Below are 20466 nucleotides of genomic sequence, written 5' to 3' on the forward strand. Positions count from 1 at the left end.
ATGTCTCCAGGAACAATCCACACCCTGGAGATGTGTATAAGCTCAGTGGTAGAAGAGGAGGAGGAATGGAGTATACTTACTGTCTCAGAGCTGAGCAGTGGTTGGGAACCTAAGCAATGAGCTGACAATAGTATGGAGGGAGAATGGGGCCAAACTTCCAAAAAATTCCAAAAAATTGTTTTCTTTTGCATTCCCTATTGCCTAACAAAAGGTTTAGGTTTAAGTGATGAGAATAGGCCTTAAGGCTACGTTCACACACAGTATTTTTGCTTAATATTTTGGTCACTATTTTTCAACCAAAATAAATCAGGAGTGGATTAAAAACACAGAAAGCCTATGTTCACACACTGTTGAAATTTAGTGGCTGGCCATCATTTAACGGCAAATATTGACCATTATTTTAAAACATTGGCCGTTGTTTTAAAATAACGGTAATTATTTGTTATTAAATGGCGGCCATCCACTAAATTTTAACAGTGTGTGAACATAGCCTTTCTGTGTTTTTAATCCGCTCCTGATTTTGGTAGAAAAATACTGGGCAAAAATACTGTGCGCGAACATAGCCTCAAGGTAGTTCTTAACATTATGGACTGCAATTTTTTTCGATGTTGATATTCAAATGAAATGCAATTCTCTGCATCTGTTCTTGCAACTGTGTTGAATTTGCCATTAACTGTTCAGCAGAATTATATGACAACCAGGAATACCAGAAATTGTTCTTCCATTTGACCAGTGAAAGGTTAGGAGACACTATTAATCCTTTGCTAACACAATCAATAGTAAGAACCCATTTAGCAGCCCTCTGTCCGTGTTTACGTTGAGCACTGGAAACAATTGATTTCACAGGTTAATGACTTGTGCAAATTGATGTTAAGCGCAATAATGCTACACGTACCTCTTGTTTGCCATTATGGGAACCCGCCAACCTTTGATCTGATTTAATTCAGTGTCAGACACATCTATCAGCAGAGGAAGCCTTGGGACCCAAACTGTCATTTCCAGTGAGGGCTTGAAATGTTGATAGGAGAAATTCACAATGGCATTAACCTTTCCTTTCATTTCCTTTCCATTTACAAAGACATAGTCACATCGGTCAGAAACCTGTTAAAGGGAAAAAAAGAGAACAAGTTCATTGGCTTATAAACCTCCGGGGATACTTTACAAAGCAATGGATTGTTTCTTCTAGAGCTTTGCAGAAATCAACATGTAGAAGAACAGTTCTAATGAAATAAGAGTTACTAATCACTTGTGGAAAATGGAGAAGAAGGAACGATGGAGATTTATGGGTTTCATTTTATTTACACTTCAAACACTTTAAGGGGAAACTAACAGCAAGTCATGAGCACCAAACCTGCTGTTCTGTTCCCATTGGGCCAGGGATGCTGAGAAAGAAGGTAGTTTACTTTCTTTTATCCCCAGCGCTGTTTTCAGGAAATGTTGACTTTATTAGGCGGCTAGGTGCACTGGGGGCGGGACCACCACCCTAGTGTTTTTAAAGTGTCTCTGTCGTTATAACTTTCAAAATCTAAATCAACAGTAGATATGATATAATGCAAGTTTGCAATTTACATTCATTATTTTTTCTTTAATTATCGTGGAAAACATGGCACTTCCTGTTTTCTGATGCTTTTTTTCCCCCTCAAAGAACAGAAAACAGGAAGTCATGTGTGTCCCAGGCCATCTAAGCGCTCACAGAGAGAAGGCAGTCATGTGACTGATGGACACATTGAGCTATGACTCTCTGTACTGGGCAGAGTTCTTGGGTTTAGTCTGTTTTTTCAACCAGCACAAGTCAGAAAATCTGCCTTCAGAAGACTGGACCTGGATTTCTGGTAAGTTCAGCTTTGTTTTACAGCATGATAACAACAACAACAAACAATAAATGTGTATGTATGAATGTATATTGCAAACTTGCTTTATATCACATCAACTGTTGATTTAAATTTTGAAAGTTATAACAACAGTGACACTTTTTTTTTATATATATATATATTGCTGGTCTATTGGTAAACATGATAAAAATTATTATTATTTATTAATTAATTTATTTATTTATAAAGCGCCCTTAATTCCAGAGCGCTATACAATAGATAGGGGGACCAAGCAGGAACAATACAAGATCAGAACACATTACATGAAGGCAAAAGACAGGCTGGTAAGTGGGGGAAGATGACCCTGCCCGCGAGGGCTTACAATCTATAAACATGATATGCTTAACTTTCCGCGCTCCCCCGGTGTCTAAATGCGGCCTCTCTGCAGCTCTGCTGCTTCCAAGACAAGCTTGTCTCAGCCAATCACTGGCTGCAGGACTATCCCGTCTTAGCCAGTTATTGGCTGAGTGGGCTGTCACTTCCGAGACCAGTTTGTTTTGGAAGTAGCCAGGCTGCAGTCAGCGGGGGACATCAGAGAGGCTGCATCAGGACACCAGGGGAGCACGGAGAGGTAAGTTTAACATGTTCATTTTGTTTACCAACAGGCCAATAGTATATAAAAATGTTAAATGTTGGATACCCCCTTTAATGGTTTGCCATTTTAGATTATTTATTTCTCCACATGCACCAGAATTAAAGTTATCCCCTATTCTCAGGACAGGAGAAACCTAGCTGATTGGTGACGACCCAACTTTTGGGGTCTCCACTAATCACAAGAACAGAGGACCTTTGTCCCCCAAGTGCATTGGGCAGATAAATGTATGCTTGGTAACCAGTCCATTCATGAGTTAATTGCTTGGCAGTGTTTGGAAGTCGTATCGAGAATAAAGGGAAGAGTGGTCAAGCATGCACGTTGTCAGGAGATTCACCCAGGGGAAAGAGAGTCTACATTCTGAACATTGATCAGACTCCCTAATCACCAGACCTCCACTGATCAGCTAGTTACCCTCTTCTTGTGAGTGGAAATTACCTTTCTTCTTGGCATAGCTTCTTTATTATACCAAGGGTAAGAATTTTACAGCAAATTATATGTTGTGTTTTGTTACACAAATATTCCTGGCACTTTATTTCTATGTAAATGTCAGACAGCTGTGACACTACACAATAGATGTTTTCTGGTGATTGACAATACATCTTGGCTGTGCAACATCAGCGCTCTAATGTCTCATGGAATATGTCACACCAGGACGTTTAATAAAGCTATTTGCTGGGTGTGATTTTTGTGTGTATGTAAACATATCGCATGTTTTATTCATAGCTTTTACAATGACTGTCATGTGTTTAAATGTGTTTTGTTGGATGTGGAAGGAAATAAAAAACAAAGGAGAAGATGAAGTTAACTGAAAGAGGGAAGATCCTCTAACTAATGACTTAGGGCCGTATAACACCACACGATTTAGGGGAGGTAGTGACTGCCGACCTATCAAGTCTGCGCTCACTTCCTCCTCGTTCCCTGCTCCCTGTCTGTGCTATTACATGCACAGACAGTGAGAGGGGAGGAGCGGGAGGGGCTGCCTGGATGATACTTAGATTGTTTGAGTGGCCCATTGAAGAGATTGGCGGTCTGCTGCCACCTTTCCTAGTGCCGGCCGGTAGACCATTGCTGTTATCGCTTTTATACATCATGTTGAAAGACAACAATCATCCCATGCACAGTCTCTGGGTTGAACTATATATCCACCAGAAGCTCCACAGCTGGTGTAATCATCCAACTTAGCAAGTAATGAACAAGCACAACCGATTCTTTTTTCAAATGCTCAATACTTCATTTTTGTAAGAGGCACATATATACATGTATACAGTCTTCATACAAGAAGTTAAAAATATCACCCAGTGACTAAGCAGTGGCATTGAGATTTCCAAGCATCCTTATTCAGCTATCAGCAATTTGGACGCTGCTGTTGCTCCTTTCTGTTTTTTATTTGGACGCTGTTCACAGCATAGGGGTTGGGGAGGTGTGTGTGTGTGTGGGGGGGGTTACATCCCGTTACATCCACATCAACGTGATGTTTCAAGAGCAGACACTCTCTTTGTCACGCATATTTGATGGGTGATTGTGAACCGAAAAGATAGACATATGGGGGGGGGGGGGGGTTATGATGACCGGCATACTTGGACACTGGTCCTAACATTGCCCGGTAGCCTTTGCCCCAGCCGAATTCACTAAGAGTGAATACAGCTGTCCGGGCACCTGAACAGGCACCCAGTGTACCAAATCTACACCTGCTGGTTCTGGATCATGATAAATAAGGTGTGGGGGGAGGCCTGCCTGCCTTCCGGCAACCCCCCCCCCTGTTCCCTCTACCCGCCCATTGATTGAGCAGAGGATACAGCAGGTGTACACCAGGAAGGAGGGACTAATCTGCGCCTCTTCCATACTTTTCATAAATGTTACCCATGGTGTATGCTTCATCACTGACTGTACAGGAGCAGGGACTCCTTCCTTTGATGTACAGTATCCCAACAAACATGAATTTGGAATTTGCTCATCTCTACTCATGTGTAAGTATTAGAGATGAGCGAACCGGGTTCGGGTTCGAGCTCTAAGGTTGTCTGGAAAACATGGATACAGCCAATGACTATATCCATGTTTTCCACATAGCCTTAGGGCTTTATCCAACTTCAGCAGCCACCGCTAATCAAATGCCGAAAGTTCGGGTTCGGATCGACTCGAGCATGCTCCAGGTTCTCTCATCTCTAGTAAGCATCAAACTAACAAACTCTGATCATTTCCTGCAATTATGGAACAACAAATCCAACTCTCTTCATCTGCTTCATTCCCGATCTGTGGGTGGACTACAGCACTGATACACGTGACCACATTGCATCTCCTTCCCTTAGGAGTGCATTATGTTCCATTCAGTGTATTGCTGCCCCAGAAGCCAGTGCATCTTATTGTTATCCTCTTACACCACAGAAGATAGTTCCGCCACATGAGCCCTAGTCGACGTCAATTACGCTGATGAATCATCTTCAAAGCTTGTCAAGGGAGGAAAAAAGAAGGAATAAAGGATCTACGTTATTGTTACATCAAAGTGGAGCACTGACCCCAGAGCTGAGAGAAACAGCTGGAAGCGGCAAGTGTGACATCACTGCCATGGGGGATGTTACCACTGTCACTGGGATATCTAACAGATTTCTATTGCTCAGCTAATTATTTTTAAATGTTATCTTAGATTCTAATGAAACATTATGTGGGATAACATCCATTCAAAGGCTTTGGCTCACATATATTTCATGCTGTAATCTGTGAAAGATCTTTATCCCATTGTTATTAATGGAGTTCTGCGCTATATTCCATGCTGTATGTATCCTTTTTTTTTTACAAGAACGTTGCTTCTTGACACAGTATATGGACAGATTACGTGCAGAATCTAGGAAGGTTATCCTGAAGTGGATTAGCCCTGTTTAAACAGGAAAAAAATTTGAAGGGGAACTATCCGCAGGTTAGACGAATCTAACCTGCTGATTGCCCCCTATTGGGCATGGGGCGTCCAGGAGGAAGGTAAGTCTTTCCTCTGCTGTTAGCAGTGTAATCCTAGGTCCGAAGCACCGTTAGGAGGACTGCCCCGCCCCCAATGGAGCAGACAGGCCATTTTGTGCTCTGGGGGTGGGGCAGTGCCCCTAATGGTGCTCCGGACCAAGGATTACACTGCTAACAGCACAGGAATGGTGCTGAGGAGGAAGGTAGGAGACAAACCATCCTCATGAGCGCCCCGTGTGCAATAGCCCCCTACCTTCCTCCCCAGCACCATTCCTGTGCTGTTAGCAGTGAAATCCTTGGTCTGAAACACTGTTAGGAGCAAGTTTTGTCTAACCTACTGATAGTTTTTTTTTAACCCCTTAGTGACTGCCACACGTATTTTAATGGCGGCCACTAATGGGCTGTATTCCGATGCGTACGCCTTTTAACCATGACAGCGGCATCTAACAGGTCCCGGTCGGCACCGTGGATCACTTACGTGATCGCGATGTCCCGCGGCGCTGTCCAGTCCTCCGATGTCTCCATGGTGATCCCGGGGTCCTAATGAAGGCCCCCGGGGTCACCATGGAGATGCCTCATGCTGACAGGGGTGGCCGTGGCTATTGCCTGTCAGCCTGAGACATGATACAATACATTGCAGTACATTAGGTACTACAGTGCATTGTATCAGTGATCAAAGTATTTTACACTAGTGTACAGTAATGTACACTAGTGTAAAAGTAAAAAAAAAGTGAAAAAAATGTGCACCAAACACAACACAGCCCCCCCCCCCCAATAATAAAAATGCCTTACATTCCCCATACACTATAAAACATTACATAAAAGTGATCAAAAACACAAATCCTATGCATATTTGGTATTGTTATGTCCATAACGACCCAATCTATAAAACTATTTCAATAATTATACCGCACGACACATGCTGTAAAAAAAAAAAGTACCAGAATAGCTGTATTTTATAAATGCACTTTAGAAAATATGTCATAAAAGAGATCAAAAAGTCATATACATATAAAACTTGGTATCAATAGAAACTACAGATCTTCCCGCAAAAAATAAGCCCAAAACCAGCTCTGTCGCGCAAAAGATAAGAACGCTATGGATCTTGCAATGCGGCGACAGTTTTTGTGGGTTTTTGCTAGGAACACTATTGCGCCAAAGTGGTAATAGTTAAAAAAAACCTACACAAATTTGGTACCGCCATAACCGTAGCGACCCAGAGAATACATGTATTATGTTATCAGTTACCGCCGATATGGATTTTTGCGGCGATCACTAATGGGCTCTATTCTGCTGCCATCAGGTCTTTATGGCGATGATGCAGAATAGTGCAGCGGCGCCGGTAAGGCCCGCAGCCCCCTCCTCTCAGCAACCTCCGGTAGCTGAGGGGTTGGGGCAGAGTGTGGGCTCAGTCTCGGACAGTCCCCTCACCGGCGATCGCCGTTATTACCAGTATAAAGTCGGCCACCGGTAACGGACATTGCCAGCGCTGATGAATGCTTTTATCTCTTCTCACCGTGAATCCATGGTGAGAGGAGATGAAAACATGTCCCCCCCTGTCCCCAGAATTAACCCTAGTGACCTGGTCACTGACCCTCCCCTCCCTGGGCGGCCATCTGATCCAAGATGGCCGCCGCCATCACTGTGAACTAACACTGTTCACAGTGATGGATTCCTAAAAATGATCAAAGCTCCATTCTCTCCACCACCGGAGGTGGCGGAGAGCATGGGGCAATGATCGGGGACCACCCGGTGTGGTCCCAGTACAAGCAATTAGCAGTATATACTATATACCGCTGATCGCTTGTTCCAAATGGTGCCAGCACTTTTTTACCCCTGTCACCAAAGTCAAGTGCCCCGGATTACCTGTAACCACCCCAGATTACCCGTAACCACCCCAGATTACCTGTAACCACCTCAGATTGCCCATCACCACCCCAGATTGCCCGTCACCTCCTCAGATTGCCTGTAACCACCCCAGATTGCCTGTAACCATCCCAGACAACCCGTAACCATCCCAGAGAGCCCATAACCATCCCAAACAGCCCGTAACCACCACAGATTGCCACAGACATCCTATAGCTACCCCAAATTGCCTGTAACCACCACAGATTGCTCGCAACCACCCCAGATTGCCCGTCACCTCCCCAGATTGCCATTCATCTCCCCAGATTGCCCGTAGCCACCCCAGATTGCCCGTCACCAACCAAGATAGCCAGTTAACACCACAAGATTGCCTGTCTTTACCCCAGATAGCCAGTGAACACCCCCAGATTGCCAGTAACCACCCCAGATTGGCACAGACTTCTCGTAACCACCCCAGATTGCCCATAACCACACCAGATTGCCTGTTGCAACCTCAGATAGCCAGTAAACACCCCAAGATTGTCCATTACCACCCCAGATAGCCAGTAAACACTCACATATTGCCTGTAACTAAAATGACACTCCTTCTCTTCTGGGCCCTGCTGTGTGCCCATACAGTGGTTTATGCCCACATATGGGGTACCATTGTACTCAGGAGAACATCCGTTACAAATGTTGGGGTGCTTTTTCTCCCCTGTTCCTAGTGAAATTGAGAAATTTTAAACTAAACAAACATGTTATTGAAAAAATTCTAATTTTTTTTATTTTTACGGTCTAGTTTTGAATACTTTCCTACAATACCTGTGGGGTCAAAATGCTCACCACACCCCAAGATGAATTCTTTGAGTGGTGCACTTTCCTAAATGGGGTGACTTTTGGGGGGGGGGGGTCTATTCTGCAGACATTACAGGGGTTCTGCAAACGCACCTGGCGCTCAGAAACTTCTTCTGAAAAATTATGTACTGAAAATGCTAATTGGCGCTCCTTTCATTCTGAGGCCTGCTGTGTGCCCATACAGAGGTTTATGCCCACGTATGGGGTACCGTTCTACTCAGGAGAACCTGCGTTAAGTATATTGGGGGTGAGTTTTCTCCCCTGTTCCTTGTGAAATTGAGAAATTTCAAACTAAACAAACATATCATTGGAAAATTCTATTTTTTTCATTTTTACTGTCTTCTTTTGAATACTTTCTTCCAATACCTGTGGGGTCAAAATGATTACCACACCCCAAGATGAATTCTTTGAGGGGTGTACTTTCCTAAATGGGGTGACTTTTTTTTTTTTTTTTTTTATTCTGCTGACACTACAGGGGCACTGCAAACGCACATGGCGCTCAGAAACTTCTTCAGAAAAATCTGCACTAAAAATGCTAATTGGCGCTCACTTCCTTCTGAGCCCCGTTGTGTGCCCATACAGTGGTTTCTGCCCACATATGGGGTACCGTTCTACTCAGGAGAACCTTTGTTACATATTTTGTGGTGAGTTTTCTCCCCTTTTCCTTGTGAAATTGAGAAATTTCAATTTAAACAAACATATTATTAGAAAAATTCTGTTTTTTCATTTTTACTGTCTTCTTTTTGAATACTTTCCTTTTAATTACTGTGGGGTCAAAATGGTCACTAAACCCCAAGATGTATTCTTTGAGGGGTGTACTTTCCAAAATGGGGTGACTTTTTTGGGGGTTCTATTCTTCTGACACTACAGGGGCACTGCAAACGCACCTGGCGCTCAGAAACTTCTTCAGCAAATCTGAACTGGAAATGCTAATTGGCGCTCCTTCCCTTCTGAGCCCCGCTGTGTGCCCATACAGTGGTTTATGCCCACATATGGGGTATCGTTGTACTCAGAAGAACCTGCATTACAAAATTTGCAGTGCATTTTCTCTCATGTTTATTATGAAAATGAGATTGTAATCTTTAATCTTAACAAATATATTATTGGAAAATTTCTATTTTCCATTTTTTCCGGCCTAATTGTGAATATTTTCCTCCAGCCCCTGTAGGGTTAAAATGCTCATTATACCCCTAGATTAATTCATTAAGGTGTATAGTTTCCAAAATAGGGTCAATTATGGGGGTTTACAGTATACAAGCCTCCTAAATCAACTTAAAAAAATAAAATCAGTTTTGGAAATTTTATGAAAATTGGATAATTTGCTGATACATTTCTAAGCCCCGTAACACCCTAAAAAAGTAAAATATGTTTATGAAATGAAGCCAGAATAAAGAGGACATATTGATAATGTGACTTACGAACTAAATTTTGTCATGTGACTTTCTTTTTTTAGAAGCAAAGAATTTCATAGTTCGTAAAGTGCAAATTTTTCATGATATTTTGATGTTTTTCACAAAAAACACACAAGACAGTGACCAAATTTTGCCACTAACTTAAAGTACCATATGTTACGAAAAAACTATCTCAGAATCGCTAGCATACGTTAAAGCATCACTGAGCTATAAGCGCATAAAGTTAGACAGGTCAGATTTTGAAAAATGAGCCTGGTTATTAAGGCTCAAATAGGCTTGGTCCCTAAGGGGTTAAGGATCTGCTTTGGATTTCTTTCATGGATTACCATCATAATCCAAGATTTTAATGCAAAAATAAGTTGTGTGAACGTACCCTAATAAATTCATATGTGCAGTTAGAGCCAGTGTCAACTCTGCCTGCTGGGAAAACAATGTAATTATTCCACCCACTATTTCCCAAGATAAGTGTCAGGGCCAAGGGGAACAACAACAAAAAAAAAAAGACAAAGGCTACCACCCCCCTATGTTGTCCTTCTCTACTTGCAGAGTTGGTCCTAAATAACTGTTCACAACTGCACAACAGTCTCTGCTCTGAAATAAGTGCAAAACTAGGACAAAATATGGACTGACAAAATACAAACACAAAGCACAGAATAGACTGGTCAGACAGGTCGGGTAAGCAACAGAGAGGGCAAGCAAGGTACAATGATGCAGAAACAAACAGTGTCACACAAATTGGCAGAGGAACGTGGGTGTGGGGGTGTGGGAGTAGGCTGCTTAGGTGATCTAATGATTGTCCAGGTGGCCCATAGGAAATAGCAGCGGTCTGCTAACACTGCTCCTATTACACTATCACACTATCACTATTGCCATTGTTTTCTTTTAAAGTGACACTGTCACCCCTTTGTGCATTCTGACATCTCTACCCAGGTGTAAAGGGTAAATTTAGCGTTTTTCATACCTTATTTCATATCATACGTCATGTTGCTTGTTCAAGTAAAAAGTGTCCTTTTATCAACTGCAGATTGTATTAAGTGGGCGTGGCCTTGCGGCATTAGCGCCACTTAGCCCCGCCCACTTGACGCCCATTGGTTGGTCGACGTAAAGGGGGTGGGGTCTAGACCTTTCGGCCAGCCTGTTCCAATGGCCGGCGAGGGGCGGGGCTAAGTGGCGCTAATGTCGCGAGGCCCCGCCCCCTTAACACATTCTGCAGTTGATAAAAGATGACTTTTTACTTGAACAAGCACCATGACATATGATATAAAATAAGGTATAAAAACTGCTAAATTTACCCTTTACACCTGTGTAGAGATGTCAGAATGCAAAAAGGAGGTGACAGTGTCACTTTAAGGTGTTGAAAAATAATGGTTAGCCGACATTGTACATATCGGCTGAAGTGATTATTTTCTATAACGGTCAATAATAGGTCAAATACGCCCGATAATCACTTGGTGTAATAGGGCCTTACGTCAAAGACAAATGCTAGGAATGTGTGGAAAAGTCCATGTAATTTCGTCAAAGGAAGTTTGGGTCTCTGTATTAGTATAATTCCCCAACTGATATGGACCCACTGGGCTACACAGCCAGTTTGGCTTTGGGCCAATCTCTTCGCAAAGAACTCTCTTGGTTTTTACCCTTTGTCCTGCTCCGGGATGTGTTAGCTCAGCTACTGCTGATAAAGTGGTCTCGATGTAGCTAGCGAATGGTCTGGCAGGCCAGAAGGTGGGAGGCAGAGGTAAGGCCTAATACAGGTGTGAATAGTTGGCATTAAGCCAGGTGGTGGGGTTTGGTCCAGACAGAAGGCCTGTGGAAGGTGGCACAGGCTCAATGTCAGGTTCTGCCAGATAAGTTGTGCCAGACGACACAGGTTCATTAATGGTTCAGGTCCAACACCAGAGGGTCAACATACAACACTACAGGCAGAGATAAGATTAGACACAGGATAGCAGATATGGACACATCCTCCCTATGGCAAAACTACACAATTGCTGAGGCACAGGTGAGTGAGTGGAGGAGCCTTAAATAGGTAACGCCAGGCCGGCATAGGTGGAGGACACATTAGAGACACATGGTCCTTAAAGTAGCAGCCAGGACACTGAATGGCTCCTTCAGAAGACGTGGAGCAGGAAGCAGGAGGATTGTCATGGAAGCCTCACCGGTGTACACTGCTGCACTGTCATTTCCTCTAAACCACAATGGGCACAGTGAGGTACAGTCAAGAAGCTTTTAACTGGAGCTTCAGAGCAGGACCAATTTGGAAAAAGTGACATTGATATTACCCCCTCCCCCCTTTGAAGTCAATAAAAGTCTTTTTTTTTTATTTTAAGTGAAGCCTTTACAAAAATTGGCCCAGTTACTGTATGTGTGAACATTCCCTTAGACTGCAGTGTGATATTCAAAGATAGACGCAGCAAGAAACAGAACTAGCAACAGACTGAAACATAAAAAAACTCCTTAATGGAACGCACAGAAAAAATAAGTTTTGTTCAGGGTTTCCCTTGAACACATTAACACATTATGAGATGTTATTAGTTTGTCAACTTATTTAGAATAATTGTAATATTTCTTAAGGTACGAGCACAGCATAAATACATAAACTATTGTATATCCTTAGTTTCTCTCACATTAACAATCTTGTAGTTATAATACTTATTATATAGCTAAATGAAATACAAGAAATGATGTTAAAAGCATCCTGATGTAGAAGCTGTTTTTTAACATTTCTTTTATCTCTTATCCATTATAAGGTATCACACCGGCAATTCTGTTTCTCTTATTTAAAGCAATAAGATTTTTTTCTATAATTAAAATAATCATAGACCTATTTCAAATGCAAATTTCATCATACTAGTAATGTGCTTAGAAGGCGGCCATCTACATTTAACAATCTGAGAAATTATAATTTTTTTTAAAATAAACAACCACTTTTCATCAGCAGATAAATAAAATTTGTATCCTGATTGTTTGTCCTTTCATGCATTTATATCTAGTAATTATTATTTTAATTTTCCAGAAACATTTGCATCACGGCAGTAATCGTTGTACACTGGCAAGAACATGGCAGATGAATATTAATGCCGGTAAGTGGAAAGTAATACACCTACAACAATAGATATGTTAGGGCATATACATACTGTACATTATATGGAGTAAAACTGTGGATAACAGAACAGGTGAGGGAACTTTGATTACAACTAGAGATCAGCAAACTTTTAAAAAGTTTGGTTCTGCAGGCTCGACAAACTTTGAAGCAAAGTTCTGAACCGAACCTTAAACCATGAAAAAGAGCAACATAGGAAGAAAAAAAGCAAATATACAAAAAATAAGATGGCAGGGGAGAAAGCAATTGGCAAAAACGAAAATTGCGTCTACGTAAAGCTAGCATGCAGAAAACTAACTATGCAATTGCTTAATCCCCTAAAATAATATAATTGGGTAAATAGTAGGTGGTCTATCCATGCTCCCATAGCCAACAATAGTACTCCTGCTCTACATTTAAGTATTGCAAATTTTTGCCAAAAGAAGTAACCGGTAACTAACATATGCAGTAGGTCTAAGTTGTCAGACAGAATATGCAGGCTTTAATCCCCTAAAATAATATAAATTATATTATTTTGGGGAATTTAGTAGTTGCATACAGTTTAGTTTTCAGTCTGCTAGCTTTGCATAGGTGTGATCCCTGTGTTTGCTGAGTGCTTTCTCCTCCCACCAGCTCCTTTTGTGTATATTTACTTATGACAGCATATTTTTCTTCTAACGTTGCTGTTTTCTTGTTTGCAACATCAACATTGGAATGAAAACATGCTATGATAATTAAATATTCACAAAAGAAGCTTGCCAGAGACAGCGGAAAGGAAGACATTGGGGGAGCGTGAACAGGTAAGTATAGTTTTTTTCCCCGTGTATTAAATTGTGCAGCCATTATCTTTATAAACTTGTTACGAACAGCGGGAGGATACAGTGGGAGGAACACCTGGAAAACTGGGATACAGCCTATGGCTATATCCCAGTTTTCCAGGCGGTCCTCCCGCTGGATCCGCCCGCTCCACGGAGCGGGCACACAGGGGGAATCATTACCGAGGGTTCGGGTTGTACGATTACTGACTCTTGTACGTTTGTACGTTTACTGACTAGACTACTGTTTAAAGACTATGAACTGACTAACCCCTGCAGATGGGCCACTCCATCTCTACTATTAGACTTTGTAGAGGTTTCTGATTGGTGGAAAGAACAAGGAGACACAGGAAAAGTAACAGTTTGGGTGACCTTTGCCGGGATTGGACAGCAAACCAACTCTCAGTTAGTGGCAGACAGGAAAGACATGTGCACCATTAATTCCTAGTTACACTTCCCCTGCTGTGCTTTGCAATAACAAAAAATACAGAGTGACATCTAGTGACCAAAATGTGGTACTACCTTTGCCATCCACAGAATACCCAATATCATATGCTCCTTTAGTGTCGACCTACACACACAAAGACCCAGCAGTGGTACATGGGTTCTGGGACACTGCAATAGTGTTTTTCTTCTGTTAGTTTTACTCCTGGCCTTGCAGTACTGCTGCTTGCAGTAAGAGAAGCATGAACAAGCTAAAAAGTCCCCATTAAGGCTGGGTTTACACTACATTCTTGCAATCCGTTTTTTTGCAAAAAACGGATGAAAAACGGATGCAATTGCAAAAAAACGGATGAAAAAAACTGATTGCAAATACGTAGTGTGAACCCAGCCTAAGTTATTCAATTGCATCATTGTAAGGGACCAGAGTTGGGTTTTCTGCAGTTGCATCACCTTGTTCCTCTTCTTCAAAGTTGATTTATAAGGGGCAGCAATATTAGTATTTTCCTTTAGAGCTGCATAAGAAAGTGGAAGAAAATGAAAGCTCACATAATCTTTCAGTACATTCAGCAGTTGCAAACTCAATATTACTGCTGGAAAGTAGGGAATAATATGACAGGAAGAGACTTTAAGTTGGCAGACTTGACAGACTAGCTGTAAATTGAACCATCTGCTTGATGCTTGTTTAAAAAAGCTTCTGTCTCTGCTAAATGGGCTTCACATATATACAGTATGTGTATATTTCCATGATATATATAAATTTCCTATTCCTTACATCCAGAGATTTGTACACTCAATATAGTTGACTTAAAGGGAGCTACGGAGAAGAAATTTTGTCTTTAAATAAACTGGTGTCAGAAAGTTGTAAGTTGTAAATTGTAAATTACTTCTATTTAAAAATATCAAGTATTCTAGTACTTATCAGTTGCTGTATGTCCTGCAGGAGGTGGTGTATTCTTTCCAGTATGACACAGTACTCTCTGCTGCCACCTCTGTTCATGTCAGGAACTGTCCAGAGCAGGAGAGGTTTTCTATTGGGATTTGCTATTGCTCTGGACAGTTCCTGACATGGACAGAGGTGGCAGCAGAGAGCACTGTGTCAGACTGGGAAGAATACACCACTTCCTGCAGGACATACAGCAGCTGATAAGTATGGGAAGAATTGTGATTTTTAAATAGAAGTAATTTTCAAATCTATTTAACTTTCTGACACCTTTAAAGAATTAAAGATCACTAAAGGCAGAACAGCCTTGTGCGAGTGTAACATCACCAAGCACTATGACAAGTGCCGATTAGAGTGTCGTATTGCAGATCTCCACTGGATTCTGAGGCAGCGGAGACATGTTCTGTGAGTGATAAATCACGTTCCCTTATCTGGTAGCCTAATTAATGGGTCTGGGTATGATGAATGCCAGGAGAACATGACCTGCCTGACTGTATTATGGCACCTGTAAGGTTTGGTGCCAGAGGGATACTGCTACAGGGTTGTTTTTTTTACAGGTTTCCCAAGATCTCTAAGATGTAAAGATAAAATAAAATAAAATGAAATGGGTTCAGGAAGGTAGGGATGAAAAAAGATAAAATGACATCCTGGGAGACACAATTGACTTGTAATGGTAAGGTGTAATAAAGTGAACTCTGAAAAAGGACACTTGGGGAATGATGAGAACAGTTTCTACGCAGAGACGGACATGAAGCTGAAATGCTGTTGTATTACTGTATATGCTTACAAGCCACCGGACTGACACACAGTAATTTTCTGCCACTGCAGGATCTTGTCAGTTAGGCGCTGTATACTGGTGAACTCAATATATACTCTGTTTCCCCCCCAATATAAGATCCCCTGAAAATAAGACCTGGTAGAGGTCAATTGCTAAATATAAGGCCTCCAAAGACCTAGCAAAGTTTTTATTTGGAAGCATGCCCGCCGAACAGAACACCAGGAAATGCAGCTGTGATTCTTTTCAGTCCGTCGCCATTGTACCCTACCTTCACCGTCCGTTGCAGAACAGCTGAATGCAGGACATGAAGAACGTCACCTGCCGCCAACCTAACCCACCTGCCACCAACTTGGATGGGTGAGTCTGTTTATGTTGCCTGTTCATAATCTGACATAGATGGACATATTGGGTCTCATCTACTAACAATGCATCAGCTGTCACGCTGTCGGATGTGTCAGTTTTTTTTTCTCGAGTCAAACTCATTAACGTGGCGCATGTCCTTGGTAAATCTGGAAAGTTTTTTACAGGACAAAACTAAAACCCGACCGTCCCGCCACACTAGAAGTGGCTGGTTTTTAAAATAGAAAAACTGTCAAAAAAATTATGTTTTGCTTAATAAATCTGTCAGTTTTTGTGGGTTTTATGGGACACAGCCATGACGTACCCACAGCACCCCCACTTGGCAGTTTTTGGACAAAAATAACAGATTTGTTTTTTGTTTTTTTTAGAACAACTGAGAGGGAAAATAGACAAAAAAAAAACACAATTTGTTGCCGGGAACATGTTAGTTATTCAACTCCAATGTGTCGTTTTTTATGATCTAATGGAGGTTATGTACGTGTTTTACTTTGACTCCTTATTGATGATCTATTGGATGTTTTGGGGAATCTTTTTTAAATTCAAGCAGTAAAGTTGTTTTAATGATTGTACATTCCATTCTATAAATTTGTTTGTATTATATTGCTGTATGCAGACTGGCAGATGACTATATGGGATTTCTTTGCTGGTAGTCCACAAATTCAGCTGTAAACTACAACAGCGGTACAATGCTGATAACATAGCGAGCAATGCAATCGATAAGCATTTGTTACAGCCAATAGACACCTGCCGTCCTTCATAGCCAATATTTCAGATGTATGTATCTGTCACCTTCCATCTTACAGTCTGAGCAAAATTACATGGTGAGCAAAAAAATCCTCACTGGTGTTACATGAAAGTTACAAAAAGAAGGTGTAAAGTCAAAATAATATACAGTACATGTAAACCACCACAGAAATATGTAAAAAAATAGTAAAAACTGTCAAGGCAGATGCCTTAAGGGATGGGGGTGAGTGAGTATACATATATATATATATATATCTTTGGACAATTAGGCTATGTTCACACAACATATATTTTTGTAAAACCACGGCCGTTGTACAACGGCCATGATTATTACGAAAATATACGTTATTTTGCTGTCTATGGGATCCCAGCCGGAGCGTATACACATGGCATATGCTCCGGCCGGGATCCCTAGTGGCGTCGCAAACAACTGACATGTCAGTTTTCTGCGGCCCCTATTCAGTAAATAGCGGCTGCAGAAAACCATGTCAGTGCACACTATGGAGCGAGCGGCTGCGGCCGCTCACTTCATAGTGTGCAGTGGAGAGTTCTGATGTGGGCACACATGGCTGCGCCCACATCAGAACTCTGCGGCTGCAAAGATAATCCTGGATGATCTTTTCAGAGACCGGCCCGTCTCTTACATAGTGTGAACATAGCCTAAATGTGTATTTCCAGCGTTATATTTTAGATACTGTGATACTGTGGTGAGATGTACAGATGTTTCCTTTAGAGCTTAGTTAGCACTTGTTAGCTCAGACTTTGGAGTCCATGCCTCTCCATGCTCCAGGTGCCTGGAAAAGCTTGATCCAGTCCCGGGAAACTGGCAGAAGTTTCCAAGGACTGGATGCAACTTTTCCAGACAACTGGAACAAATTGGCAGCCGCCTAATAAGCCGAACGAAGTACAACAGCTGATAAGTACTGGAAGACCTGAGATTTTTAAATAAAAATCTATGTCACTTTCTGAAACCAGTTGATTTAATTTTTTTTTTTTTTTTTTGCCGGAGTACCCCTTTCTGGCAGTGATGGATATGTCTGCATATAAGAATGTTAAAAGTATCTTAAAAATGTAATTTAAAGTTTCTATGCCATCTTATTTTGACCCAGACTAAAACTTTTTGGGACATCTGTAGGTTTATTAGATGAACGCTATAAACAGATTATAGTTATCTTTGGATTAAGCAAAAATGTAATAGACGTCATTGGTCTTAAATCCAAAATCTGTATGCAGAGAAAAACAACATGTAAAAAATACATTTAATCATGATTAATGCACCAGCCGAAGGAGCCTCCGAGGCAACCTGGCACGTCTAAGATTGTCTTTGGGTTAAGGACACTGACAAAGGGTCCAGCTTGGCTCTTATGATATTTGAATTGACATCAGTGAGAAGCATTAGCTCAGAATCTGGAGTTCTCTGGATGCGGTTCACAAAGGTTCTGTTGTCATTCTGCTAATCAGCTTTACAAGAATCGGGTGGAGGGATGATTGAAGAAAATAGGAAGTTTTCCCTTTTATTTTGCTACCAGTCTTTGCCAATTTTGCTGGTTTCTGATTAGAAATTCAAACCCTGGATCTTACAGGCGGTAGTTTTGATCATGGGAATTGAATTTCTTGTCAAATTTCAAACATGCAAAATATTCTGTAGAAATATGCCAGTATTAAGTCAGTACATTGGAAGAGATATCAGCTTTTAGACATTGACATTTAGCCTGTTCAACTTGGTTGTATCATCTTGCGTAAAGCATCCAGCTGAAGACCTTATATACAGAAAATGTAGTACCAGGGGCGGATTAACTTTACCATAGGCCCCGGGCTGTTCACCAAGCCTGGGCCCCCACCCCACTGTAACTATGGCAGCACCAGCGTGGTGTTCATACTACAGGATAGATAATATCATGGTGCCATGATTTGTGCAAAATTGCTGTAAAAAAGCTGCGATTTTTTGCAAATAATGCCAGGCATGTAGCCAAGAGACAGTACACCACTGAAAGTATAAGCATGTTTGGGTGGCCATGGGCCCCCAGGAGCTCAGGGCCCCGGGTTACCGCCCGAAAAGGACCTATTATAATCCGCTACTGTGTAGTACTATGTTAAAGCAAATGTACCATTACAGGGACTGAATATTTTTTTTAGCAGTACCTACTTGAGGATCCTGGTGGCACTGTTTTTTTTAATGTTGCCCGGGTCCTCTCCGGTGGGACGATAACCCCTCCCTTCTGTAACGTGTCCCTCTTAAATTCTAATAGAGATGCGTGATCGGGGGGAGGGGTTATTGTCACAAAGGGGGACACCGAGCATGCCTCCAGAGCTCCAAGATGGCCGGTGCTCAAACAGAAAACGGCACAGAGCACAGGAATCGGGCAGCATTTTGAAAAAAGGACCACACCAACAGGATCTATGCACCAGCGCCGAGCAAATGGTACATTCGCCTTAAGAACACAATTATTAAGTCAGTGAGCTCCTGAAAGGCTGGAACACTACACAACTAAACTACCAAAGCTGTTTCAGTTCAGTAGTGTAGTGTCTGTTTGGGAGCTCTCTGCATTATAATAATTATAACACAGCGAGCCAATTACAGATAAGAGTTCAGCCCCCGATATGCGGCCAGTGCACAGATATGTGTTTTAAGCCTAAGAGCGATTATTGCCAATTGCATTTGTCCTACCAGATGCTAAGTGAGCGCCAATGCACAGTACGGTAATCATTGTCCAAGGAAAGGCAAGGGAATCCTTGCTCCTTTATGTAAGGCTGTTACATCTGTATTTGTTGAATAAAAAAAATAACATAGCATTTTATTCCAAAAATGAATAATGCAAATGTACCATTATGCCTAATGAATTATCTAGTCGGTACAGACACATAGATCCCGATTGCGCTGTCCATTTTTCAAACTGCCACCCGGTTCTCACCAACCGTGCCAGTTTCTTGAACTGGGAGCGCTGGTCCCACCTGCAGTGCATCGAGCGTCCCTAGTTGCAGTTCGATGCAGATGGCGGGAACCAGGCAGTGGTTTGAAAAATGGACTCCGCTACTGGGATCTATGCGCTGGCACTGACCAGGTGATAGAAAAGTAAATTTTCACTAGGCGCAGTGTTGAGCCGGCATGCACAATCGAACATTGGGCTGCTTGGTTGGGCTTGGTGCTCAGAGGGCTTTTTAAATATTCACAGCATGTCAGTACAGTAGTGCAAATATTACAGCTTGAAGCTCTTGGCATTATCAATCATTATGATGCTGGGAGTTCTGAAATAGTTTAAAGGGTCACTGTCGTTATAACTTTCAAAATCTAAATCAACAGCAGATATGATATAAAGCAAGTTTGCCATCTACATTCATTATTTTTGTTGTTGTTATCATGCTGTAAACCAAAGCTAAACTCACCAGAAATCCAGGTCCAGTCTCCTAAAGGCAGCTATATAACAGCTAAACTTACTGTATCCAGGTCCAGTCTCCTGAAGGCAGCTATATAACAGCTATACTTACTGTATCCAGGGCCAGTCTCCTGAAGGCTGCTATATAAAAGCTATACTTACTGTATCCAGGTCCAGTCTCCTGAAGGCAGCTATATAACAGCTACACTTACTGCATCTAGGTCCAGTCTCCTGAAGGCTGCTATATAACAGCTATACTTACTGCATCTAGGTCCAGTCTCCTGAAAGCAGCTATATAACAGCTATACTTACTGTATCCAGGTCCATTCTCCTGAAAGCAGCTATATAACAGCTATACTTACTGTATCCAGGTCCAGTCTCCTGAAGGCAGCTATATAACAGCTA

General features: G+C 41.9%; 1 protein-coding gene across 1 annotated transcript in view; it reads right to left on the reverse strand.

The window, feature by feature from the left end:
• LOC138786405 (transmembrane protein 132D-like) overlaps nucleotides 1-20466 on the reverse strand; it is a 417586-nt gene that overhangs the window by 10885 nt on the left and 386235 nt on the right. Inside the window, exon 6 of the mRNA XM_069963396.1 lies at nucleotides 896-1101. Coding sequence (XP_069819497.1) covers nucleotides 896-1101 — 206 coding nt within the window. The remainder of the gene's footprint in view (nucleotides 1-895; nucleotides 1102-20466) is intronic.

Source organism: Dendropsophus ebraccatus, chromosome 3 (assembly GCF_027789765.1).
Source record: "Dendropsophus ebraccatus isolate aDenEbr1 chromosome 3, aDenEbr1.pat, whole genome shotgun sequence".
Lineage (NCBI taxonomy): Eukaryota > Metazoa > Chordata > Amphibia > Anura > Hylidae > Dendropsophus > Dendropsophus ebraccatus.